The 27,480-nt window shown below is 43.8% G+C and overlaps 1 protein-coding gene across 1 annotated transcript in view; it reads left to right on the top strand.

Moving 5' to 3' along the window:
- Positions 1-1,195: 1,195 nt before the first annotated feature.
- vstm2l (V-set and transmembrane domain containing 2 like) overlaps positions 1,196-27,480 on the top strand; it is a 37,173-nt gene continuing 10,888 nt past the window's right edge. Inside the window, exon 1 of the mRNA XM_056275189.1 lies at positions 1,196-1,326. Within this exon, the coding sequence (XP_056131164.1) occupies positions 1,209-1,326 (118 nt within the window). The 5' untranslated portion in view covers positions 1,196-1,208. The remainder of the gene's footprint in view (positions 1,327-27,480) is intronic.

Raw genomic sequence — 27,480 nt, forward strand, 5'->3', positions numbered from 1 at the left:
ATGAGGTATATGACACCTGTGTGGTCCCTTCATGAGTACTCAGCCACACAACAAATAGGTAGCCACCCTTTCCTCCAATGCGCATTAAAATTCAAGGACATAAGCTCCGTCTTGATGCCCATTAGCACACGGAAAACTCCCTACATGCCAATGAGAGGCCAAGTAGGAGATGAGGCACAAGTGAGCAAACATCTGTTGCAGTCACACTTCGGTTAATGGTTCGATTAGAGTCTCGCTTAGTTTTGCTGGTAGGCTGCAGCTTGGATTTTTGTTTTTTGTTTTTTTGGAGTCAAATCCCTCAGTTTGCAATAATAATGTCCTGTACATTTACATTTATGGCTTGTGACAGCAATAGAGCTGGACGAGGCCATTTTCTGTAATGGAAAACATTTAAAAAGAAAAATAATCAATTTCTTAACCCAATTAGGCCTTCTATTACACAGCGATTGAGTGCTGGGACTTGCCGTGTACCTCTTAATTCAATGTCATGACAGCACTTTAGTGCTGATTCAATGCATAATGCAATTTTTTTAAAATAGCAATATATTGCAATTCGATAGTCTGATTTTTTTAAGGCTTCTTGCTCTCTTATCCCCAGTATCAGTAAAAACTGCAATAATAATAATAGCTTAAAAACACACGAGTACGCATCCCCGAGTAAAGCCAAAGGATTCAAATCCAGACATGCGGCGGTGTAGAGAGCACCATGTCACACCCATCCATGGCATCTGATCACAGCGCTCCAACGCTGCGGCTCAGGGGAAATGCTGCCATATTAAAATAACAACCCCCACCCCCACCCCCCACACAAACACGCGCCTTTTAGGAGATGCGGAATCAAATAAATCAGAAAAAGTGGAAAAGCCTTTTCTATCCTTGTTTTTTTTTTTTGTAAGAGTGCAGAAATTACGAGAAGCTGTCACATCACGCCTATGAGGAATACGTTAAATTGATGATGCCTTAGACAAAAAGGGGGTAAACAATAGTGAGACCCCTCCACCTAATTGACTCCCAGCTGGCTGCTGCACCTGTCTCCATTCTCTCTCTCTCCCTCTCCCCCCCTCTCTCTCAAGACAAGGAGCAGTGACGCTCCTGCGCGCGTGCCGGGCGCGCTTTTATCTCCGCGAGGTCCTCTCCTCCTGCCGATGTGTATCCGCGTCCTCTGCCTAATGTGACACCCTCGCGGTCCGAATACGAGCAGAGAAGCAATGGGGGCGTTCGGAGTTGTGACAAGGATTGTACACTGCATGGGACTTTACGTTCAGTTCGGCGCCGCTCTGAAGACGGTCGGACACGGCGAGGTGGACAATCGCGTCTCTGGAAATGGTAAGTTTTGTTGTTTTATAGCCCCCCCCCCCCATCCATTCATCCACCCATCCATCAAGCTGGAGGAAGTATCTTACTCATTAGCCTTAACTGTCTAAATGTATTGTGATAGGCCAGGCACCCCTGACTAGAGAGTCTGGGTGGGGTTGGAAGAGGGCTGGGTTCTTGACAGCGCTCTTTTGTTTTTGATAACGGCGTCGCAAATGGCAGCCACACGGACCCTGGCTGTTTCCTCAGTTCAGGTCTTCATACTAGACCACGGCACTCCTGTGTGTGTGAGCGGGGCTGGTGGCTCTGTGTAGCGGAGGAGGGAAGGAAGGACCGGGGGGGGGGGGACTTGGGAAGATCGCTCGTTTCCTTCTTCTGTTGTCACTTCGTGCGTTGTGCTGTGGACGCAGGGCGGAGAGGATGCACACACGTCTCGCCGCCTCCTCTCCGAAGTGCTGCCGCCGCCGCGTTTACACCAACACTTCCACCGCGACTGTTGGCGACGCCATGTGCTGCAAATGACGACAGAACTGGGGTACATTTAATCCTACCAGGACTCACTTTGACAGAATAACACAATAAAGTTTTCTTTTTTTAAGAACCGTAACTGTTGGTGCGTGATGAGCACGCACCGTTTTGAGCCCGGTTTAACCAACTCGAAATGACGTCTGAGTAAAACTTCCCCGGTTAACTGTTGTTAGAGCCTTGCCAAGTAAGCGATAAGAAACGCATTGGTCCTGTAATCCGCAAAGTTAGATTATTTTGGCTTTATTTGGGGGTGGGGGCGTCATGATAACGGATGCAACTGAGCACCGTTGACGTCTCTATTGTCTACAGTGCACGTGCGCGCCTCACCTGCAGATGTCAATCATCATCCCCGAGAATCGATGGAGGAAAAGCAATGATGGAGGGCACACTTAAACAAACAATATGCATGAAGAATTACCTGGGTCAGAGTTCACTGGGTTGTCTCGTACGGTTACTTGGCAGCTTGGGAGCATCCCCTTCATAGAAAAACAATGACTCTGAAAGTGGCAAAGAGATAACTTGTAAACGTGTATGTAATATTTTGTAAAGATTCAATAGCAACCTGGCAGATGGGCTCAGTTTAGTTGTTGTGGGGTTTTTTTTGTTTTTTGTTGCTTTTATTTCAAATGTAAAAAATGAATGCTGCCTCCTTATCCCATAAATAAGCTGCGAGGATGGATGGGTGAAGCAAAGCGACCCAGCAGCTTATGTGCTTAAGGTTTCTTGAGACAAATTTGAGCTGAGGAATACCTCAGTAGATCTAAAGAGATGCTTGATGTTAGGTAATTTGTAAAAAAAAAAAAAGTGATATGAAACAATAAAGGAAGCATTAAAGCATAACGATAACATCAAATGTAATAAGGGTTGGGCAGATGTTGGGGGCAACCCCTGCTGCTCAACGTGGCTTTTTCCCAGCAGGTGGATGGATGAAAGTTCAGGATCCGTTTAGGCAACCTTTACCTTCACCAACCTTGGAAAATAAATATTCCTGCTGAGGTGCTGCTGAATCGGCCTGTAAGGCCTGCATTATACCGATCAGCCCTGCCAGTGAATGGTTTGTTATGGCGATGTTACAGTGCTTAACATGACACACATTGATATGTATAGCTGGCTAATTTGACAACAGAACTATACATCAAATAAAGGTCAGTCTTCATATATCGGCACCATTTTGTTTTATCAAGACACCGTAGCAACCCACCCCGTGATCGCCAATGACATGAAAAGAAAGGACTTCATTCCTAAGCTGCAAATAACTATTGACACCTGATATTGACAACAGCCACTCAGACTCCCTGCAGAACGGATGAGTCCATCCCAAAAGGACCCCACTCTACTCCAAGCAAAGATTTTCATTTCGCAATTATCTTCCAAAATATCCCCTAATATCCCAAGGTACACTTTCAACCGCAATCATTTTCTCACAAGTTTCAACTTTTTTTCCGTTCGTGTCTCATTTTCGAGCTAGATCTCTAATTCATTTGCCCAGAATCAATCCAGTAATTCATTTTGATGAGGGCTTGCTTGTAAGGGCTTCGAGGCATAGTTTTGGTTTGATTTTGCTCCATTTACACTCTATGTGACTTGTGCGCAGATTGTATTTGCATTTGATTTTAGCGACATTGCATTCACACCTGTCATTAAAATGTGTCTCTTCTTGCCAGATAGAAATTTGAATGTACCCTCTCATATATAAAGGTAATTATACCGCAGTGAATGCAGCAATTAATGGGAGACCGACTCGGGTGGGAGAGCCGAGTTAAAAGTGGAGAGAGAGACAGCATTGAGCCTGATAGTGCCTAGGTAACTAACCTCCAGACACATCATCCTACAATTGACTTTATCTGCAAGCAAATGTGGCCTGTTTCAGTGCAAAGGAAGACCCATTTTTGCAGAAGGCATACCTCTGGGGAAGTGCACCTTTGTCTGACGTGATGTTTTGGAAGGAGTAGAGAGCTGACTTTTGTGACTTGGGGACACGGATTCATTTACTTAGCCAAAACGTCTCGGACCTCCTCCTGATCGAGGGGGTTTAAGCAGTTGGCCATCGAACTGATCACATTGCACTTGGATTTTCAGGTGGATGTGTAGTGCAGTAGGATAGCTATTCACACAACTCGACACATTTTAATGCCAAGTGTAAATGGGATCATTGTTTCACATTACACATTCAGTTTTACCTTCTTTTTTTTTACATTAGCCTCAAACAAACCATAATACTGTCATTCAAATTGTGTGATAATCACTTCATCATTTTGTCTCAGCAGCAGTCCTGAGGGCCCTCTTGGCTAAAGCAAGTCCAATAACCAAGTGACGCCACAAGTTAAATGTGTGCTGTACGGCACTTCCAAACGGACTCAGCACTGCGGGCAGGAAATCAATTAGCATGCATCTCTTCCAGTGGGAGTTAATTAAAATGATCTTTTGTTTCACAGTCCATGTGTCATATGAACATGAAAGAAGAAAGCCTCAGCGAGTGGAGCCTGGGAAGAAATTAAACTGATCATGATATGGGAGTGAGGAGCTTCACATCCAGATTAAAAAGACAATATTTAGCATAGCATTTTCAAATATGGAGGACAGTGTCTCTCTGTCACCAGAAATGAGAACAGCAATATGGTTGGAGGAGTTTTCCTCCCTTCAGACCAGACGCTGGTGGGTTGATAAATTGCCCAGGCGGAGCGGTGCTGATCCTTCATGTAGAACACAGAGGCTATATGCTGTGTCCAACAACTCTTGTTTGTTTTCGATAAGGGCATTTGACTTGGCTTTGGGTGCCCCCCGCCATGTGACCACATGTAAAATTATACGCTTGGATGACAAGGTGATAAGGTCAGGCAGACCAGCACCTGCACCTTACTGTGTGCCACATGAGGTCTGAGCATGCCTCTCACCAGTCAGTCCTACTGGCTCAGGTCTGGCGAGGTTACACTGAAAAAAAAAAAAGTGAATACGGGTCAAAGCAACAGCCGCCAGTGTACATGCCTCCATATGCGGTATGGAAGAAAATTGAAGATGTTCTTCAATCTGCCATTCTGACCACCTCATCCGCAACACCGTCAGCATCATGTTAGTTTGTTTGGCGATTTTCGTCATGTTATTTGTATGCCACATTTGCAGTCTGGGGTGTATAACCATTCAATAGGGCTCCCAAGGGTGTGGGCACATCTTCCAGTCCGCTGCTTGGCATCCTCTTAATTAGGCTGGACAGCTCAGGCATTTTGCATCGGCTTTCAATTTAAGGGAGCTCTGACTGTGTGAGGGGGGCAAACTGATTGTACACAAGTGCTGTCACAGTTGGGGGTACTGGCGGGGGACTGGGGGCAGGAAAATGACAGCATAGTTTAGATAATGATAAGTTTGTGGCACAGTATGTAAGAAGCAATGGACCATTTGCCATCGCTAAGAGTTGAATCAATATAATCTGGTCAGTCTTTTTTTGGGGGGTGGGAGATATTTTTGGGGGGGAGGGTTTATCCCTTGTTCTCCCCAATTATATCCGGCAAATTACCCCTCTCTTCCGAGCCGTCCCGGTCACTGCTCCACCCCCTCTGCCGATGCGGGGAGGGCTGAAGACTACCACATGCTTCCTCCGATACATGTGGAGTTGCTAGCCGCTTCCTTTCACCTGACAGTGAGGAGTTTCGCCAGGGGGGCATAGCATGTGGAAAGATCACGCTATTCCCCCCAGTCCCCCCCCTCCCTCGAACAGGCACCCCGACTGACTACAGGAGGCGCTAGTGCAGCGACTAGGACACATACCCACATTTGGCTTCCCACCCGCAGACACGGCCAATTGTGTCTGTAAGGACGCCTGACCAAGCCGGCGGGAACACGGGGACTCGATCCGGCGATCCTGTGTTGGTAGGCAACGAACTTGACTGCCTTTCTTTTCTTTATTGACATGTTGAAAACGCTTGCATGTTAAATAATTGAAACTCATTATGGAGGTTTTTGAGAGTGATGATTTTCAAATTCCCGCAGCCTCAAAATCTGCAAATGGACCGAATCTGTGTATCCAGAGAGGCTGGATATATTCAGACTTTGAAACCACCATTTCCTTTTGAGGCTCGTCCAATTTTAAACAACACCACCACCCTTGCTTGAAAGAGACAGATGCTCACTAAACGGAATCAGTCCAACAACAAAAGATTAACACTTAAAAACTGCACCGGGGAACGAGAAGCCCGGGAGAGTCTCATCCTGGCTTTTATTGCAGGAGAGGAGCTTTAACACAATTGAGATGCCTCCCAGTGAGAAAGGGCATGGAAGGGTAGGTTGTCATAGTGTAAACAGTCAGCGGTGGGCCGGGGGAAATATTAGGGAGCTTACCTCTTCACATGGCTGTCAGACAGCTTGGGCAGGATAAGCCTTGGCTGTGGCGGTTGGTGCTGCTGGAAAGTGGCTGTTTGGATGTGCAAACATGCTGAATGACTCTTGACTTTCTTTCCCCCCATCTGGCAAAGTGCTGCTTGTATAAACTTGCGCTCACTTTGCGTGTCAGTATGGGTTTCCATGAGAACAACGATAGCTTGGAATAACAATGGAAAAAGTAAATAAATAGATAAATGATAATAGCAATGATAATCTTATCGTTAAAACAGATGCTACAGAGGGCCTCATGGCTCCGTAAAAGCACAACAATCAAAAAGAGACAGAAATCAACGCTGAGTAAAACCATTCACTCGTCACAAGGGCGATGCATGAAAGTGACATGGAGGGGAAGAAAAGACTTGTTCATGCAGGTGCTTTTTAAGCAGGGATTCAAACCGTGAACATTATGTGGTTACTCTTGAGCTTGTCTGCAAGGGTCTTTCAGAGGCTCGGGGCCCTCAAAGCAAATAAGCATCGGTCCGACTCAATTTGAAATACACTGACAACCTGCGATGTGATTGTGTTATACTATAAACAACACACGCCTCAATTTAACCCAAAATCAAACTCGAGGTTTCGACTCACGTTGGGTATGCGGTTCAGTGTACCGTTGGCTTCCATTAGTGAAGCGATGCCGTACTTACTCTGCCGTGACAGTTCGTGAAGGCAAACACACCATCGCCAAAAAAGACCAAGACTCTCCCATGTATTAAAACCTAATGTTGGATTTCATCGCCTGGGAGTTCAGCTGACTGCAGTGACAAGTCTCGCCTGTGGGTCCTAGCTGTCGACACCAACTTGCTTTATTCCGGCGTGACACGCGGCAAAGAAGAGGCAGAAATAGCCTTTGAGCCCTCCGTCCCAGGGGCTGTGAAAACCCCCTCCCGAGGGCCACTGTTTCAGCTGCAGTGTGCAGACAGCTGCTGGCTCTTATTTCATTATTTTACCTTCCACCTTGAATGGCGGCTGAAGGTCCTGCAGCAATGATTATTTCCCCAAGGAGTGTCCTGTCGGCCGGCTCAGCCAATGACTGAGCAGCGTAGGCCAATATTGACTTCATGGTGAATTCCCAGACTACATATTTTTGTTTTATCTTTATTATTAGTTTTTCTTCAAACCTGGTAATAAACTGTTGACAATGATTGCTGTGCTGTGCACGGAAATCCCTTTGGCCTGTTTAGAGGGGAAGGTGGAAGAATTCACAGCTGTGTGTATAAAACACACCAGTGTTTTCCACTGGTTCTGCAAAAACACTGATCATTTACTTATGAACCGAGGCGCAAAACTGAATGGTTTTGGTTGCTGACAGATTACAATTTGATGCAAAACTCGAATAGTAGGGCTGCTAAATCAACCCTATTATTTTGGACCCCCCCCCTTTCCCCCCCAATTGTATAAGGCCAATTACTCCACTCTTCTGAGCCATCCCGGTCACTGCTCCACCCCTTCTGCCGAGCTGGGGAGGGCTGCAGACTACCACATGCCTCCTCCGATACATGTGGAGTCACCAGCTGCTTCTTTTCACCTGACAGTGAGGAGTTTCACCAGGGGGACGTAGCACATGGGAGGATCACGCTATCCCCCCCAGTCCCCCCCCCCCCGAACAAGCGCCCTGACCGACCAGAGGAGGCGCTAGTGCAGTGACCAGGACATATACCCACATCGGGCTTCCCACCTGCAGACACGGCCAATTGTGTCTGTAGGGACGCCCGACCAAGCCGGGAGGTAACACGGGGACTTGATCTGGCGATCCCCATGTTGGTAGGCAACGGATAGACCGCCACGCTACCCGGACACCAATCAACCCTACTTCAGGGCCCAGAGACGCGTTTTGTTTCTGTAACTCAACTAGTACAAAACACTGTAGCCCTCCCCAAAATAATTACCGTATTCACCTTCCAAATGTAACCTCCACTAGTTAGCCACGGATACGCAGAACTGACGCTTTTTCGGATCAAGATAAATATCTGCAGTGGGTGTCTTCATTACCGGGGCTGTTTATTGTTACACTGACTGTTCCCTACAGCTTTCCCTGATGATTAAAGCCATTCATCAAATTAGTGAGATACCTCCCCTCATGGGGATTCTCTTCACAGACCGTTCACATTCACCTTGGTGAAAGTTATATTAAGCTGGAGTTTAATATCTTTTGTATTTCCCCTTTTATTCTTTTCAATGAATCATCTTATTCACACGGGACCCTGCGGACATGTCTCAAATGGAAGCGATGTGTCAGTGACCCTTTGATTTTTCTTCCTGTCCCCTCAGGGTGGCATCTTTTCAGCTGAAAAATGTTTGTATTTTACCCAGAGATTGATTTCCGCCGTACTTCCAGCTACCTTGCAGCCATGCATTGCATCGAATGCCTGTGCATGCATCATCTCCGCATAATGGCCTTCTTTGATTAGTTTCTACTTGACTGTAAGCTTTTTGCCAGAATTCCCTGCTTTCACATTTTCATGTGTAGTAACACGTGTCATTTCTGCAGTCTTCCCTCAGCGTTTGCCGGTAACACTTTAAATAACTCTTCAGTACACACTGTGGTAACGCTTTAAGCCAGTGAAATCCCCCGTTCTTAGTGGGGATGAGCTGTAAGGGATGAGATGACAGAGATGGGATGCTACAAGGGTACTCGGCATTCTGAATCGAAAATGGAAAAAGAGAGAATAACTTGTCCGTACAGTTTTCACTGAGATTTGTCAGGCCTACCCAGTTTTACTTACAGACACACACACACACCGTGCTCTCTCTCTCGCTCTCAAAGAAATGGGTGTCACACTCTCTTCAAACACATGCTAATTAGCTCTCTATTTAGTGACACTCACCCAGCAGAAGCTCCCTCTTGATGGAGGGAGAGAGAAACAGAGATTGACAGCTTGACCTCACACTGACACTCATAAGCTGCAAAAACCCTCTCATTTTGTATAGAATCCACCTTGGAGAAAAATGTGTAACAAGAGTGTTTTTTTCCCATTGTATATATATATATATATATATATATATATATATATATATATATATATATATCCATCCATGCACTATCTGAACCGCTTATCCTGCTCTCAGGGTCATGGGGATGCTGGAGCCTATCCTAGCAGTCATTAGGTGGCAGGCGGGGAGACACCCTGGACAGGCTGCCATCACAGGGCCTACACACACACACACACACACACACACACACACACACACACACACATTCATACCTAGGGGCAATTTAGTTCGGCCAATTCACCTGACCTACATGTCTTTGGACTGTGGGAGGAAACCAGAGCACCCAGAGGAAACCCACGGAGACACGGGGAGAACATGAAAACTCCACACACAGGACAGACCCGGGACAACCCCCAAGGCTGGACTACCCTGGGCCTCGAACCCAGGACCTTCTTGCTGTGAGACGACTGCACTAACCACTGCGCCACCGTGCCGCTAGTGTTTTTTTTTCTGAAACCGTCAATGGTGTTGTTATAAGTGCTCAACTAATGAGGAGTAGAATATATATATATATATATATATATATATATATATATATATATATATATATATATATATATATATATATATATATAAACTGTTAAAAGAAACACTCAACAGTAGGGAAAGTGCTCAACAATTAAGGAGCAAAATAATCCAGTGAGTCATGTAAATTCCTTATGAGACAGTACAAGCCTGTTTCATGCCATAAGCAATGACAGCTGATGAACGCTTATGGCATGAAACAGGCTTGTACTGTCTCATAAATAATTTACTTGACTCACTGGGTCAAGTAAATTCTATATACATATATATTTATACATATTTTATTTATTTTTTTAACATTTATTCATGCGCTTCACAGCCTCTCTTTCTGTTTCCTTAAATCATTTTCTGGCTGTTGAATTTTTAATGAGTCTTCAGTGGTTTGCCGGCCACCGTTCCTGTATTGTCCCGGCCACATTTCAATAACTGCTCTCTTAGCAATACAGTGAAACATTTCCCAGGCTGGGCCATTTTAAAAATGCATGTGCTTGCTTGCGTCTTCAAACAAGCATCGCCTGCCATCACCAGAAGATGATTTTGACAGTAGTGCCTTTATGAAAATCTATACTTAGAAAAGTCAAGCAAACTCGGCCTGTGCCAGCTAAACAGTGATTTACACGAGACAACCAATCAAGCTTTAAATATCTCTGTGGAAGTCTATACACACCTCATGTTGTTTCCTTTCTCTCTCTTAGTAATTTTCAGCCATACTAGCTGCAAAAATGTACAGGTGGACCTAGCTATTTTGTTGATTTAGCATCCAACCACGGATCTCAGATTGATATCTTGCCCTTCGTGATGCTAACTTGATTTGTTAGGAAACAACTGGATGTTTGCTGAGCAGACTTGTCAGGGCCTGACAGCTGCACAATACTTACTAGAGGACAGCCTGTTTGTCTACAAGGGTTGAAGATGGCCATATATTGCCAACGTAAAGGCAATTGGACAACTGTCAGATCGATAAACCAAAAGGAAAGACAGGGCGGGAAGCCAAGAGAGGCATGAAGAAAAAAAAGGTAGTCCAGGCCTGTTGGTTACCGTTTGGGATGTATTCATGAACATGTGAAATCTTTGCCATTAAGGATTTGTGCGTGTGTGTGTGTGTGTGTGTGCGTGCATGTTGTTAGATGGTCAAGATTAGAAGTAACTGGACAGAAAATCGGCCATGCTAAATTGTCCCTAGGTGTGAATGTGTGTGTGTGTGTGTTTGTGTGTGTGTGTGTGTGTGTGTGTGTGTCGGCCCTGTGATAGACTGACAGCCTGTACAGGTATCCCGCGACCCCGGTTGGGATAAGCGGCTTGAATAATGGATGGATGGACAGAAAATGCAGAACTTTAGAAAGTGATCTAAGAAAATGTTTGAGTGTGGTGAAATATCTACCATCAATTCAAGACCAAATCTCACAATGCGTAAAGGGAAAAAAAATACTTGTTTAAATGATTTTATCAAGGCTGTTGAGTGTTATCCTTCCCCTGGTCTTGTGTGTGTGTGACCCCTGGAGTGGGAGAGCTAATTACAAAATACACCTTTTCCCCCTGGAGCAGCTGAGAGGGAAGACAAAAAGGGGGGGCGCTAGTGAGCACCGCATAGAGTAGACGTGTTTTTTTTTCAGGGTTCCTCTCCACACTCCAAATAATTCGGCCATTCACGTAATATCTAGTTTAATTTGCCGCTTTCACCTCATTATTTCCTACGTCTAACCGACAGGACGACAAAACCGGAAGGGCGGAAGAAGCGGGATAAAGCCCCAGATGAGACTCGTTCTCGACCGCTTGGAGCGAGCTAGCTGAGCAGGCTGCGTCCGGCTCGCAGTCGCGTACCGAGCCTGACGCGGAGTCCACAAAGACCCTCTCTGCAAAACTACGTGTGAGCAAGACGATGACCGACCGATTTTGACGATTTAGAGGCATCTCTGGCATCTACCCAAGCACCTTCGGTGAGTCTCGTTAACCGAATAAAGGGGGTGGAAAATGCAGAACGAAGCACTTCACCTGACATTGATCCACCTCGACCCTCACTCGCTCCAAGCGGCAGTGGTAAACTCGCCGGCCTACCTGGCAAGACCGACAACGGACGTCCGACGGAGTCCGTGACGAAGTTTAATCCCTGAGCTGCTGGATCGAGCACATCGGCTGGGAAGGCAGGTCCCCGAAGAGGCCGCGCATAGTGATATCATGGATTCAACACCTCCAAACGAAGGAGGAAATAGTACAACTGGCCCGCCAGCAGACTCCTCTGCGTTACTTCTTTCCTCACTAGCCAGCAGAGGTGATGAAGCAACAGCAGCCTTTTGATGACGTCCAATAGCGACTCCGGGAGGCCGGCGTGAGGGACGGCTTCATCCGCCCGGCACGGCTGCGTGTCATGGCACCTCCGACAAGGTGTTTTCTTCCCCGCGGGATGCTGGGGCTCTTGCAGGGACTTCGGCTCGCATACTAATCACCCATTCGCCAACATGGCACATTTTGTATTTAACTTTTATTTTGTAATCATTCAAACCGAGACATTTTCATGGCCATTTTTTTTGTGCACAAGCATTTGTCCACATTATTGGAGAGGGAACTTCTGTCAACGTAGCTGCCGTTTAGTTGTTCATTTAATGGCCTGGCAACCCCTAAGTATGTGGGGCTTACACTCTCACTTTGTTTGGGGACGTGGGGGCGGGGGGTAGTGTTCAAAATTTTATTTTTTTATATTATACTGTTATTCATATCAGTGTTTTACAAGGGCATGATGTGCGTACACTGCTACCATTCAAACTCGATATGCATCCTAGTTTACCTCCGCAAGGTGGCGGCATTACTTTCACTAGCTGGAATGTGCATGGATTCGGACATGTGCTCAAACGAGCTAAAGTGTTTTCTACCCCCCCCCCCCCCATTTCTCCCCAATTGTACTTGGCCAACTACCCCACTCTTCTGAGCCATCCCAGTCGCTGCTCCACTCCCTCTGCTGATCCGGGGAGGGCCGCAGTCTACCTACCACATGCCTCCTCCGATACATGTGGAGTCGCCAGCCGCTGCTTTTCACCTGACAGTGAGGAGTTTCACCAGTGGCTCACGCCATTCCTCCCCAGTTCCCCCTCCCTCCCGAACAGACGCCCCGACCGACCAGAGGAGGTGATAGTGCAGCGACCAGGACACATACCCACATCCGGCTTCCCATCCGCAGACACGGCCAACTGTGTCTGTAGGGATACCCGACTAAGCTGGGGATTCAAACCGGCGATCCCGCTAAAGTGTTTTCTCATTTTAAATCTCCGTCCGCTGTCGTCATATATTTACAAGAAACACATATTAGACCCACAAAAGAAGAGTTGTTTAGACGTAGCTGGGCCAACCAGATTTCTCAGTTCACGTGCTCCAGTAAACCCCGAGGAGTGGAAAGTTTGATTTGCAAGACATTTAGTCATGTCTCCACTGCAAGGGATCCAAACAGCCCATATATTTTGGCTACATTTATTCATTTACTCATGTTACACTCCTTAATGTATATGGTCCACATTTTGATGGACCCAGCCTTCTTCCATAAGATATTTAATTTACTGCCTGATCTCTCTGAGATGTGATTATAGGGGGTGATTTCAACTGTGTACTTGACAGGTTGGCCCAAACAAGTCAATCGCCTACTTCCTGCATGGTGTTAAATAACTCAATGACTCCCACGAATCTAGTTGATATTTGGAGACTGGGGAATCCTACAGTTATTCTTTCTTTTTCTTTTCACAAATGCACAAGTCCTTTTCAAGAATATGGTGCCAACATCACAGAGGTTCCCAGCAGCCATTGGGCGGCAGGCGGGGAGACACTCTGGACAGGCTGGCAGTAGAATATACTATTTCTACTTTTACACCAAGAATATACTATTTCTTATTTAATTCTAAAATGATATTGATTCAACATATAACAATATTTTAATGGCTGACCACTCTCTGACTTCATTGGTTCTTGACCTTAATCATAAGAAGCAGCAGTATGACTGCCGCCTTCACCCATCACTGCTCTCTGATGCACCATTTTCATAATTCATATCTACTAAGATTTCAGAATTCCTGGAAACTAATGACAACTCAGATGTCACAGAATCTACTTTATGGAAAACTTTTAAAGTTGTGATTGAGGGCCATATAATTTCTGTTGAATCTTTGCTGAAAAGGGAAAGGCAAAAATGCATCTTGGAAATTAAAACAGAACTGTCTTATCTATAGCGCTTCCTCCAACCCTTCCACTTTACAAACTATTCTTGAATTGAAATATGAATGAATCTGGTCAGGTGTGTGACCAGTTGTTTAAGATCAGACAAACATTTTGAGTTGGGGGCTAATAAGCCCCATAAATTAGTGGCCTGACTGCTATAAGGTGACAGAGCGGCTGCTCCCCTAGCCCAACTGACCCAGTTGACTGATGGTGCGTCTAAAACCATCAAAAGCACAAGTCTGAACCCATCTATCCATCCATTATCTGAACTGCTTATCCTGCTCTCAGGGTCACGGGGATGCTGGAGCCTATCCCAGCAGCCATTGGGCGGCAGGTGGGGAGAGACCCTGGACAGGCTGCCACGCCATCACACAGGGCCAACATACACACACACACACACACACACACACACACACACACACACACACACACACACACACACACACACACACACACACACACACACACACACTCATACCTAGGGGAAATTTTACTATGGCCGATTCACCTGACCTACATGTCTTTGAACTGTGAGAGGAAACTGCAGCACCCGGAGGAAACCCACGCAGACATAGGGAGAACATGCAAACTCCATACAGAGGACGACCCCGGGATGACCCCCAAGGTTGGACTACCCTGGGGCTTGAACCCAAGACCTTCTTGTTGTGAGGCGACCATGCTAACCACTGCGCCACCGTACCGCCCAGGTCTGAACCATTGTGCCAAAATTGAAATTTTATAACTATACCTAATTATTCAGGTTAGTGAGTAAACCCCTGTGAATGAGGAGTCTCGATCAACCTATATTTGAAAATGAGCAGTTTCACAGACTCACACTGAAGGGCGGGTCTGGGGAGGTGGGTCACCCCCCTCTGATTAGAGGGCGTTAATATCCTTTTTTAATATTTTTTTAATTTCATGACATAGATAAGTCCTAATCGGTTGACTCTACGTCAGCACTGGCTTTGCAAGGTCCAGGGCTGATTTAAACAGCAGGTGGCGTGTTGAGCCATTTTCAACCCATGATAAGCGGTTTGGATATAGATAGATGGATGGATGGATGGTAATGCCGATTTTTTTTTTAATTTGGTAAGAAATGTCAATAGTAACACCAGCATTGATGTGTTTTATCACCGTACAGTCATATCATTCAGTTTACAGCTCTAAAAACAAGTGTTTAGTGCCTCTTTAAGGTCTGATAGTGACCTGACTCATGCCAGAAAATAGTGCCACAGCATATGAAAAATATTTAATTTGATCAAATTGATTATTCAGATTAATTACTTTCTATGGCTTAATCACTGCCGAGTAAAATAGATTTTTTTAAACTTTCATTGATTAAAAAAAACAGTAAAATGACATTGTGCTTGACATTAAATTGAGACAACACTATTGTCTTTGTATTAAACAACCAGCAGTACTTGTGTTTTTCATCACTACTCCACAAACATATGTTGCATTTCTAGTTTAAAAAAAGTAAGAGCTTAATTATATGACACCAACAAAAACAATACATTTATCATCATTTTCCATTTGTATTCCAAGGTCACCAAGCTGCACGAGGAAGCTGTTTTGTCAAGTTGTGGAAAGGTGCCTTAGCTCTGATCCAAGGGCAGCAGATGTGCCGAAGTTGAGCCAAAGCGGTGTAATGGGGCTCTTGACAGACAAGTGTAGAAACCATTGTAATGTAGTGAGAAATCCAAGGTTGGACGTGGCAGCGAGTGAACTCTGTCGGCAGTTCTTAGAGGGGAATTTCCTCAGCAGACTATGTACAATTTCACCAGATGTCATCCATCCTTTTATTTATTTCTTTTTCCTGGGTCCTACACAGCAGGCCAATGGGCGCACGAACAAATCGCTGTCACACACAAACACCCTGATCATGGTCAAAGCCGAGATAATCTTGAAAATTGGGACGCTTGTAACGCGAGCTATTGCAAAAACGGACGGAGACTTGGGAAAGAAGGCTGATAATTTACTAGGTTGGGATATTTCTGACGGTGCATCTCCAGACAGTATAAACATATACAGAAAGCCTCTGCATGTTTATTTGAGCCACTCCATCTGCGTCTCTTTCTGCAGCCCCATTTTGTCTCTGAGCCCTGGTCCTGAAACACCGCCAATGATGATGCTGTTTGCATTGGTTAGAAACAAATAAATAGAAACTGCTAATGGTTTGGTGGATTGAAATGGCAACAATTATCTTTTCCCTTTTGCCCAATGACAAGGAACCAAGCATAATTATAGAGGTTAAAGAAGAGGCCTCCCTATAATAGGGAGAGATTTGAGTTTATGAGATAGCATTTTTACTCCTTTAAATGCTGCATCAATGTGTAGGCAATGTCCCTTGGATTTGTTTTTCTTGTCCTCATTGTTGAATCTCTCCTCGTCTCTCTCCATCTGTCGCTGATGAGAGTAACAGTGCTTAATTTCTCCTTTGATCTCTCCAATCGCTATATGATGTCCTGCATTCAGAAAATGTCCTCCACTCACTTAGCATGTGTTGTGTGGTTCAAATGATATTGCTATGTGTTTACTGTGTTTGTATGTGAGTGACTCTGTGTGCATGTGTGTGTGATAGCACGTGTGTCTTATATATATATAATTTGAGTGTGTGCAAATAAATTCTGTGGTGTTGGAACAAAGCATGTTGAAGGGTTATTTGCAGAAGAAAGAGCGGGGGTTGGACATCTGGGTAGCGTAGCAGTCTATTCCGTTGCCTACCGACACGGGGATCACGGTTCAAATCCCCGTGTTACCTCTGGCTTGGTCGGGCGTCCCTACAGACACAGTCTGCTGCTGGGAAGCCCGATGTGGGTATGTGTCCTGATCGCTGCACTAGCGCCTCCTCTGGTCAGTCGGGGCGCCTGTTGGGGGGGGGGGCTGAGGGGAATAGCGTAATCCTCCCATGTGCTACGTCCCCCTGGCGAAACGCCTCACTGTCAGGTGAAAAGAAGCAGCTGGCGACTCCACATGTATTAGAGGAGGCACGTGGTAGTCTGCAGCCTTCCCCGGATCGGCAGAGGTGGTGGAGCAGCGACCAGGATGGCTCGGAAGAGTGGGGTAATTGGCCGGGTACAATTGGGGAGAAAAGGGGGGGAAAATCCACACAAAAAAAAACAAAAACAAACACGAAAGAGCAGGGGTTGAAGGTCAGGGGTTAGAGGTAGGGAGAGGATCTGCTTGTAAATTAGCTTGGCCAATCCTGTGTGGTTTTACACAATATCAAAAGGGACATTTAAAAATGTATTGCTACTCGGAGAGCATGTTCCACCTTACGCAGTCATGCAGAATCAAATGCTTGACGTGAACGACACGTGCACAACAATATTACAACACACAAACACGTTAGCTTTTAAGCAGGTGCACACACATACACACACACACACACACACACACACACACAGATGTGGGACACTTGCCACTGCCAGTGGGGGGGGGGGGGATGTAGTTAGCTACTTGGGGAACATTGGGAGCATTTCTTGATGCCAGAAGACAGAAACCCAATAGGCACAGACTTGCCATTCACCAAGAAGGGGACAGAGGAGGAGAAAGTAAGAAGGGGGGGTTGATTTGATGGAGAGGTCTGTGGTGAGATGTAAAGTAATAAAAAGTAGTAAGGTCTAATAAGCAGAGAGTGAAAAAGGATGAGGAAAAAAAGGAAAGGAGAGAAAATGGAGCAAATGTAGAAGATCAGTTGACATTTTAAATGCCACGTGGTATCTGTCTAGCTAGCTTGCCCGCTAGCCAGCCTTATATATATTTATTGAATATAGACGGGGTTGCAATAAAGAAGAGCATCAAGAAGAGGGGAGATGGAGGCTTGATAAAAAAAGAATTTGAGTCTTATTGGCTTTCCTGGGAGATGGAAAATTGCAGAGTTGCCTTGGAGCTATCTGCTAGCCAGTTGCATTCCTGGTCTCCAAAATCTTTGAGGAGCCCCTTTGTGAAGCAGTGCCCTTGACTTTTTATGGAGGCCAAGCAGACTATCATCTTAAATGTCTGTTGAGTCTGAACTTGGTTTGTTTCTTTCAGTGTTAATGATTGAAAATGGAAACTCAAAGGCAAACTTTCAAAACTGAGCAGCTCGTGATGTTAAATTTATACCCCTGACAATCACATTCGGTTCATGATGAGTCTTTCTTGTGTCCACCTCAATGTGTATCGCACAAACCTCTTTTTTCCTTTGCGGGAACAGCATGGTGTGTTCAGAGTGACAGACTCCACTGTCACTACTCTGCTACCAGTGCTGTTGATATCTTCGGGAGAAATACATTTCAGAGTGCTTCATAAAACAGTGTTTTGAAAAGAGTGCCAGTGGCAGCATCAAAAAGTGAGAAGACTTTCTTTACGGAAGTGCCACCCACCCTCTGTTGTTTTGCCCACAGCTTTGTTCCATGCACAGTGACATCCTTAGTTTCCTGATTTGTTCTCTTCTTACCCGAACTTTGGCTGACTTTCCAGTTTGGACACCATGCAAGGCATACGGATTAAGTTTAGTAATCTCTAAATGTTCTATTTATCAACTACTTCAACAGCCGCATTAATATAATTATTATTTATAAGAGAAAAAAAATGGTATTCATCCAGAGCCTTCCACAATACTATCACAAAGCACCTATTTCTGAAAGTGAATTGTTAGTAATAGAAGTCAGTATGACAGCCTGTGATGTAGCCAAAAATTCCCAATTTTACCACATCCTTGCTGAATAATACTATTGCACCATATTTTTCCAGATCTGAAGGGACTTAAATGGGAAAATCAGTTTATGCTGTCTTTGCCCCTTTGATAAAAGGAATGGTCTTACAATCAGTCACTTGCAAGAAACCTTTTATTTTGTTTAACTGAATATCCATTTTGTTTTACTGTATAACATTCATGCAGGAATTGTCCATTGCAGCCCAACAGTATGGTAATAATACACAATAGATAAAGTACAAAATAATGTGATCTCCATTCCATTATCCAAGCCGCTTATCCCAACTGGGGTAGCGGGAAGCTGGAGCCTATCCCAGCAGTCATTGGGCAGCAGGCGGGGAGACACCCTGGACAGGCCGCTAGTCAATCAAGTCAATCATAGGGCCAACACATTCACACCTGAGGACAATTTAGTACGGCTGATTCACCTGACCTACATGTCTTTGGACTGTGGGAGGAAACCGGAGCACCTGGAGGAAACCCACGCAGACACGGGGAGAACATGCAAACTCCCCAAAGACAATGACCCAGGATGACTCTCAAGGTTGGACTACCCCGGGGTTCGAACCCAGAACCTTCTTGCTGTGAGGTGACTGCGCCAACCACTGCACCACCGTGCCGCCTAATGACTGTGATCTCATTAAACATAATGATTTTACGGATAATCTGTCTTTTTATCTCTATGTATCTTATTTTTTCTGTTTATTCATAATTTTATATCAATTTTGTGAACCACACAAAGTGAATGCCAGGCAGCCAAGGTCCGAGCAACCGCAACAAGCCATTTTTGTGACTGTATTTGTTGGCAAAGCATAACAGTATTGTTTTTTCTAATTTGGTAGCTTTTAGTCATTGTCAACATCTCTCTTTTCTTGTTTGGCCTGCAGACATATAAAGAAAATGCCACACACCACTACTCCCCGCTGTCCTTCAGGAATCACCCCTCTGACAGAATTGCAGGTCTTTCAAATAATACCCATTGTTTCACCAAAATATCTTTTTCCTCTATTGCTGTGGTTCCCCGAGGCAGAAACGGAAGGTATATCACACATGACACTTGCTTCACACAAAACACTAACAGCTTCTAACCGTGCATTGTATACATATCTCTCGACCTGTTTCTAGATGGCTGAAAGGTCTTCATGAAAACAGTTTGTTCTTTGTACTCTACACAGCGGACCAGTCTCTCAATGTGAGGTGAAGAAATAATAAGAAGAAAATGTATTTTCCTTTGTATCGGTCAATCCCCCCCCCCTTTTCCTCCCCAATTGTAACCAGCCAATTACCCCACTCTTCAGAGTCATCCCGGTCGCTGCTCCACCCCCTGCCAATCCAGTGAGCACTGCAGACTACCACATGCTTCCTCTGATACATGTGGAGTTGCCAGCCGCTTCTTCTCACCTGGCAGTGAAGAGATTCACCAGGGGGACGTAGCGCGTGGGAGGAGGCGCTAGTGCAGAGACCAAGATATATACCCACATCCGGCTTCCCACCTGCACACATGACCAATTGTGTCTGTAGGTACGCCCGACCAAGCCAGAGGTAACACGGGGATTCGAACCGGCGATCCCCATGTTGGTCGGCAACCTAATAGACTGCTACGCTACCCAGATGCCCCATATCTGTCATTCTTTTAATGAAAATTCATAGGAGGGAGAAGTCGGGCAAGTGGAGAGGTAGCTAAAGTTTACAGAAATGTATCCTCATCTAACATGTTATTTTGGAACCCCCTCCAGAGAATTTGCATAATGAAGAGCGGAGGGATGGCAACGGGTGACTGAGTAGCTAGATTATGTTTTTCATCAGCTCTGCTATGTTTTTATATTTAGCATGCTTATGCTGTAGGTGATGGCCTTGCATATTTTAAAGATTAACAAGGACACATAGTGTCATGGCTGCAAAACACAACCGTTTTTGTTGTGAACAGAAAAAATTACTTACCTGTTCACTACCCACTACATAGTAAACTTTATATTGCTGACAGTTTAGGGAAAGAATTTGCAAAACAGAGGTGTATGGCAAACACTATATCCCATAATCCGTTGTGTTCAATCAGCTGCAGGTGATAAAAAAATGTCGCTCACTAGTTTCTGTACAAATACACATTATTTTATTGTTTGGACTTAAAGAGCCCATATCATGATTTTGGGGGTTTTCCCTTTCCTTTAGTGTGTTATATAGCTGGGAGGTGCATGTAAAACATCTGCAGTTACAAAGCGCAAAGTCAACGCCAAAAAGAGATATTCTCTCTGACAGAAAACAGTGCCTGAAACGCCTCGTTTGTAGTCCAGCATTTTCTTCTGTTACTTATCTACGTCACTATGTAACACATTTTCATAATGTCTGCCTAACGGCTAGTTTGGCCTACCTCCAAACAAAGCTAGGTATAGCGAATGCGGGAGGACTCAAAGTTAGGTAGAGCGGAGGCTGGGAAGAGTTTGGTTAGTATGTATTGCAATGTCAAGAAGACACTATTATCTTTGGCGCGAAGGCAAATTGCCATTGTATGGACTTCCAAAGGGAGGCGAAAAGAAGAATCAGTGGTTAAAATTCCCTTTCACCACTATTCCTCAGCAGTACAACTCCAACCTTTTATTGAGTCTCCTTCATTTTACAAAGGACTGCTTCCTCAACCGGGCACAGTTCAATGCTGGATTTTCACTTTGTTTGGCTTTTCTAAAGAAGAAAGCACCAGAAAACATTGGTTACAGTTTTTTTTTCTTCTGGTCAACAACAGCCATACGCCAACGTGTTTGTTTGTTCACGTCACTTCACAGAGGACTCAATAGAGCCCAGTATGAAGCAAAATTTTCGGCTAGGCTAGTGCTAAAGCAGTGTTTCTCAACCGGGGGTCCGCGGACCCCTAGTGGTCCGTGGTGTAATTGCAAGGGGTCCGTGAAAATAAAATATCTTTAAAAAAAAAGATCCTATGACATTTATAGAAATAGGATTATTTTACTCAAATGTGACTGAGACCTTTATCTACCTAAACTATAAAGGGTAACATGACTTTTTTCTCTAATTACATCTGTTTCACAAGTGTAATTTATTGCATTTTAATAAGAGATCTCGCTCCCGTTTGCATTGTTAAAAGTTACTCCATAAAAATTCTGTTGTTACATATATCTGAAAGTTACTGAATACATATTCTGTTTTGTTACATATATCTGAAAGTTACTGCATAAGAATTCTGTTTTGTTAACTATATCTAAGTTACAACTGAAAGCTCTTATTTTTGCCCCAAAGAGTGAATAAATGCTATAATGCAATTTAAAATGCAGTTTCTACTGTTTCTATCAAATTGCAACCCCCCTCCCCCAAGATCAGGTGGAGGGGTCCTCAGGGTAGATCAAAAATACGCAGGGGGTCCAGGACCCCAAAAAGGTTGAGAACCACTGTGCTAAAGGATGGGGCTGTCGCGTCTCCAAAGGGCCATGTTCAGGAATCAGAAGTGCAAGCTGTATCACTGAAATGTCTGTTTTGTGTTGATAATCGGACCAAATGGCTTGCGAATAGAGTTTAAACGCAGACAATGGATGTATATAATTAAGCTAAAGTTATTTAGGGAGCTAACGGTGGTTTGCACATAACAATATAGCCATGTACCGAGCGGTCACATATAGGACATTATTTCAACCATATCCGGTCAAAATCATGGCGTTATTTTCCTAACCGCCAAGGACAAATGTCACTGTCCCCCAAAACACCAAATGTTTTCAAGTAATAAGCAATCAACTATAATTTCTGTAATGCCAAAAGCAGTTATACTCAAGCGAAGATACTCCAAGCCAAAAGCCTGTCCAACTACGGTCTTCTTGGTAAATTCTCGCAAAAACAGTCTTCTTGAGTAGCATTATAAGCATGTAATGTACTCCAGCATACAAATAATCTACAATGCAGGGATACTATACAGTCATTTGGCGACGGCAGAATAACATTTTGCTAGTTATGTAACATTTGTTATTGTAACGTGTATGGATAAGAAGACACGCTGGCCACTGGCTCGTGAATCTGTCTCTTCAGTCGAGCGGTTAACGATGTCTCCTGCGGTGCGGGAGACATGGGTTCGCTTCCCGGCCGCGGCAGTTCCTGTGGTTGCGTTGTCCCCCCGAATTCGCTACACTATTTTATGACAGCAGATGTTTTCCTCTTCCTACGGCATTTTAGTGCATTTCCCACACGTATACCGATTAACGTATTAGCGTATATAGAAAATGTTCTTCCATAGGGTTAGTGGTTGTGTCAGGAAGGGCATCCGACGTAAATGCGGATTGACAAGACCGCCATCGGTGTTGTGCCCTCACAGGGTACCGATGGAAACTGTCGATTCCGCTGTGGCGACCCCTGGGAAACAGGGAACAAGCCGAAAGAAGAAGAAGAAGAAGAAGAAAATGTTCTATATACGGTTTGTGGTTGAAAGACTAAATCCATATGGCACAAAATATGCAGGTAATGTGTGTAATAGTATTTACCAGCGATGTCCTGCTGTAATCTTTGAAGCTGCGGATGTTTATGCTGTCCACTCTCATATTCCGGATCATATTCAGGCTCGCATATGTACGGATGGATTTGAGAAGTCGTCCTTTCCAATCAAGAACAAGAAATTATGATACTTAGTAGGTTTTCAATTTGCTTACGGAGCCTCCTACAACGGAAAGAGGATGAGGCAGAATGACGCGGCCTTAACAAGCGCACTGGACGCTGCCCTCTCATCAGGCTTCCGGAAGTTGGCCAATCAGAAAAAAAGTGGGCGTTGAGGGCGGGTTGATGCTAGCTCCAACGGGGTGTGGGCACGGAAGTAGCCGTGATTGGCTGCTGCGTCGGCCAATAGACAGCGCGGAATGTCGAAATGCATTGAAACATCGACTCGGGGTCCTTCGACTACATATGAAGTCACGGATTATGTTGCTAGCTAGCTTTATAGTTATTTAGCTGAGTGTTTTTTACAATCCACGTTGACAAAGAGTTGGTTAGACGTGGTGCGAGGGCCGAAAGCCCGAGCTGCGTCTAAGGTCCTGGACGAGCGAAATAACGTCAATCTATTGTTTCCCGCTATTCCTACACTAAATTTGCTAACTAACTAACTTAATTCGCCGCAACTATTGCTCTGTCTGTCGGTCTGGCAGTCAGTGCGCTTCGAGGTTCCGCGCTGTCTATTGGCCGACGCAACAACCAATCATGTCTACGTCCGTGCCTACACCCAGTTGGATCTAGCGTCAACTTTAAGGGAGGGGGGCCTTAAAAGAAAATAGACCAAAAAAAGCCCGTTCCAAGGACTCTTTAATGTAACAATAGCTTGCAATTCGCCAATAAAATAGAAGACTAGAACAAGATTTTTTTTTATTAAAGACTTCAAATAAACAAACACGTCAAACAAAGCCAGTATACTCTATAACAACAGAGTAGGCTAAGAACGGTACATCAAACATGTCAAAGACAATCAGAAACAAAACAAGGAAACAGAAATAGAAAATTAAAAAGCGATAAAATGAAATAAAATCGGACAATACAATATTCCAGGGGTTAAATTACATTAAATTGTTCAAATGCAAAGAATAATTTTTGGGCATTTCTGTTTTTCATACATTTTTAGAGATTTGAAAAAACTTACTAATTCGGTGTTAAAGGCTGCTAAACAGGGTTGCGTTTTGCAATATTTACATTTGTGTATAAAATATTTTGCCAAAATAATTATTCAACAAGAATTCTATATTTCTATCTTCCATAAACATTCCAAATGTGACACTTACTAGCAGAAATGGCGGTAAAGCACCAATGCTAGACTTCATCCATACATACAAATTATACCAAAACGTATAAGTAATGTTACAGTGGAAGAATAAATGATCCGATGTTTCTATGTCTGTCTTGCAAAATTGACAGAAATTACAGACTATATTACATTTTAATCTTATAAATTCACTGGAGGTGTAAATATCATTAATTATCTTAAAGTGAACCTCTTTGGCTTTGGGTGGGATAGGGAATGAAATGTATCTTTCTCTAATTTTATGGGCATTCAAATTTGAGTACATGTCTAAAATATACACTACCGTTCAAAAGTTTGGGATCACCCAAACAATTTTGTGTTTTCCATGAAAAGTCACACTTATTCACCACCATATGTTGTGAAATGAATAGAAAATAGAGTCAGGACATTGACAAGGTTAGAAATAATGATTTGTATTTGAAATAAGATTTTTTTTTCATCAAACTTTGCTTTCGTCAAAGAATCCTCCATTTGCAGCAATTACAGCATTGCAGACCTTTGGCATTCTAGCTGTTAATTTGTTGAGGTAATCTGGAGAAATTGCACCCCACGCTTCCAGAAGCAGCTCCCACAAGTTGGATTGGTTGGACGGGCACTTCTTGCGTACCATACGGTCAAGCTGCTCCCACAACAGCTCAATGGGGTTCAGATCTGGTGACTGCGCTGGCCACTCCATTACCGATAGAATACCAGCTGCCTGCTTCTGCTCTAAATAGTTCTTGCACAATTTGGAGGTGTGTTTAGGGTCATTGTCCTGTTGTAGGATGAAATTGGCTCCAATCAAGCGCTGTCCACTGGGTATGGCATGGCGTTGCAAAATGGAGTGATAGCCTTCCTTATTCAGAATCCCTTTTACCCTGTACAAATCTCCCACCTTACCAGCACCAAAGCAACCCCAGACCATCACATTACCTCCACCATGCTTAACAGATGGCGTCAGGCATTCTTCCAGCATCTTTTCATTTGTTCTGCGTCTCACAAACGTTCTTCTTTGTGATCCAAACACCTCAAACTTGGATTCATCCGTCCACAACACTTTTTTCCAGTCTTCCTCTGTCCAATGTCTGTGTTCTTTTGCCCATCTTAATCTTTTTCTTTTATTGGTCAGTCTCAGATATGGCTTTTTCTTTGCCACTCTGCCCTGAAGCCCAGAATCCCGCAGCCGCCTCTTCACTGTAGATGTTGACACTGGTGTTTTGCGGGTACTATTTAATGAAGATGCCAGTTGGGGACCTGTGAGGCGTCTGTTTCTCAAACTAGAGACTCTAATGTACTTATCTTCTTGCTCAGTTGTGCAACGCGGCCTCCCACTTCTTTTTCTACTCTGGTTAGAGCCTGTTTGTGCTGTCCTCTGAAGGGAGTAGTACACACCGGTGTAGGAAATCTTCAATTTCTCGCATGGAATAGCCTTCATTTCTAAGAACAAGAATAGACTGTCGAGTTTCAGATGAAAGTTCTCTTTTTCTGGCCATTTTGAGCATTTAATTGACCCCACAAATGTGATGCTCCAGAAACTCAATCTGCTCAAAGGAAGGTCAGTTTTGTAGCTTCTGTAACGAGCTAAACTGTTTTCAGATGTGTGAACATGATTGCACAAGGGTTTTCTAATCATCAATTAGCCTTCTGAGCCAATGAGCAAACACATTGTACCATTAAAACACTGGAGTGATAGTTGCTTGAAATGGGCCTCTATACACCTATGTAGATATTGCACCAAAAACCAGACATTTGCAGCTAGAATAGTCATTTACCACATTAGCAATGTATAGAGTGTATTTCTTTAAAGTTAAGACTAGTTTAAAGTTATCTTCATTGAAAAGTACAGTGCTTTTCCTTCAAAAATATGGACATTTCAATGTGATCCCAAACTTTTGAACGGTAGTGTAATTCCTTCTTAAATGGTTAGGATAACATATCTTCAATAGAGTTTCTGATAAAGTGATTATTGCAGGTTCTATCGACAAATTTTAAGTTGTTAATCATTAAGGGGCGAAGTGTGGGGCTGACAGAGGAGTACATAAGACATTGTGAGACCATCATCTTGAGTTGTATAGGGATCACACCTATTACCATGTCATAGACCTTATCAGAGGAGGATAATATATTTCAAACACAACTCATTATAATTCAATAGATTGCCTCTGTCATCCATGATGTGTGTAATGGACCAAATACCCTTCTTCCACCACTCTTCCAAAAACAAAGATTTTTCCCTTAAACAGGACACATCTATTATTCCAATCTGGAACTGCATGGGGGGTAAAGTTGTGTTTAAACAACAGTTTCCAATATTGTAAAACTTGTTTATGAAAGGCGGATAAACGTAATGGTATCTTGGACAGTTCAAAATCACAGTTCAAAAGAAAAGCAATCCCTCCCAACTTTTTAAAGATTGCATTAGGAATGGCATGTCAAAACACAGTCTCATCAATGACAAAGGCTTTTAGCCACTTCAGTTTAATCATACCATTCATGTCAAAATCAATGGCATTCAACTCCCCATTTTCATAACTTTTCAAGAGGTCACGTTTCCTGATATAATGACACTTGTTTTTCCAAATAAAATTGAAATTAGTTTGGTTTATGGATTTAATCATTCTTGATGAAATAGCCAATGAGTAAGCAGGAAAAAAAGCCTCTTTCTTGCACTTTTACTTTAGCACTGGTTTTGCTCTTAGATGCTTGTTTAGATGCACTTATGACCTCTGATGACTAGTTCTCCTGATTTCTTACGTTAAATGCACTTATTGTAAGTCGCTTTGGATAAAAGCGTCGGCTAAATGACTGTAATGTAATAAATAAATCTAGAGAGACTCTCCATCTTGGTGAGTAGAGTCCTCCCAAATAGAATAATGTCCCTCTGTAACCAGCTGTTTAATATAGCTTTTCATTTTGTAATATCATTCTGAACATTCATCTCTTCTCTTGATTCAAGGTTTTTACTTAAGTTAATTCCTAAATATTTAACCTCAGTTTTAACAAGGACACCAAATAAAGACCTAGAATGATGCTCGTGTATTGCCAGAAGTTCACATTTGCTTATATTCAGAGTTAAACCTGATGCTTTAGTGAGGAGCTCAAC

The sequence above is a fragment of the Lampris incognitus genome, chromosome 2 (assembly GCF_029633865.1).
Source record: "Lampris incognitus isolate fLamInc1 chromosome 2, fLamInc1.hap2, whole genome shotgun sequence".
Taxonomy (NCBI): Eukaryota; Metazoa; Chordata; class Actinopteri; order Lampriformes; family Lampridae; genus Lampris; species Lampris incognitus.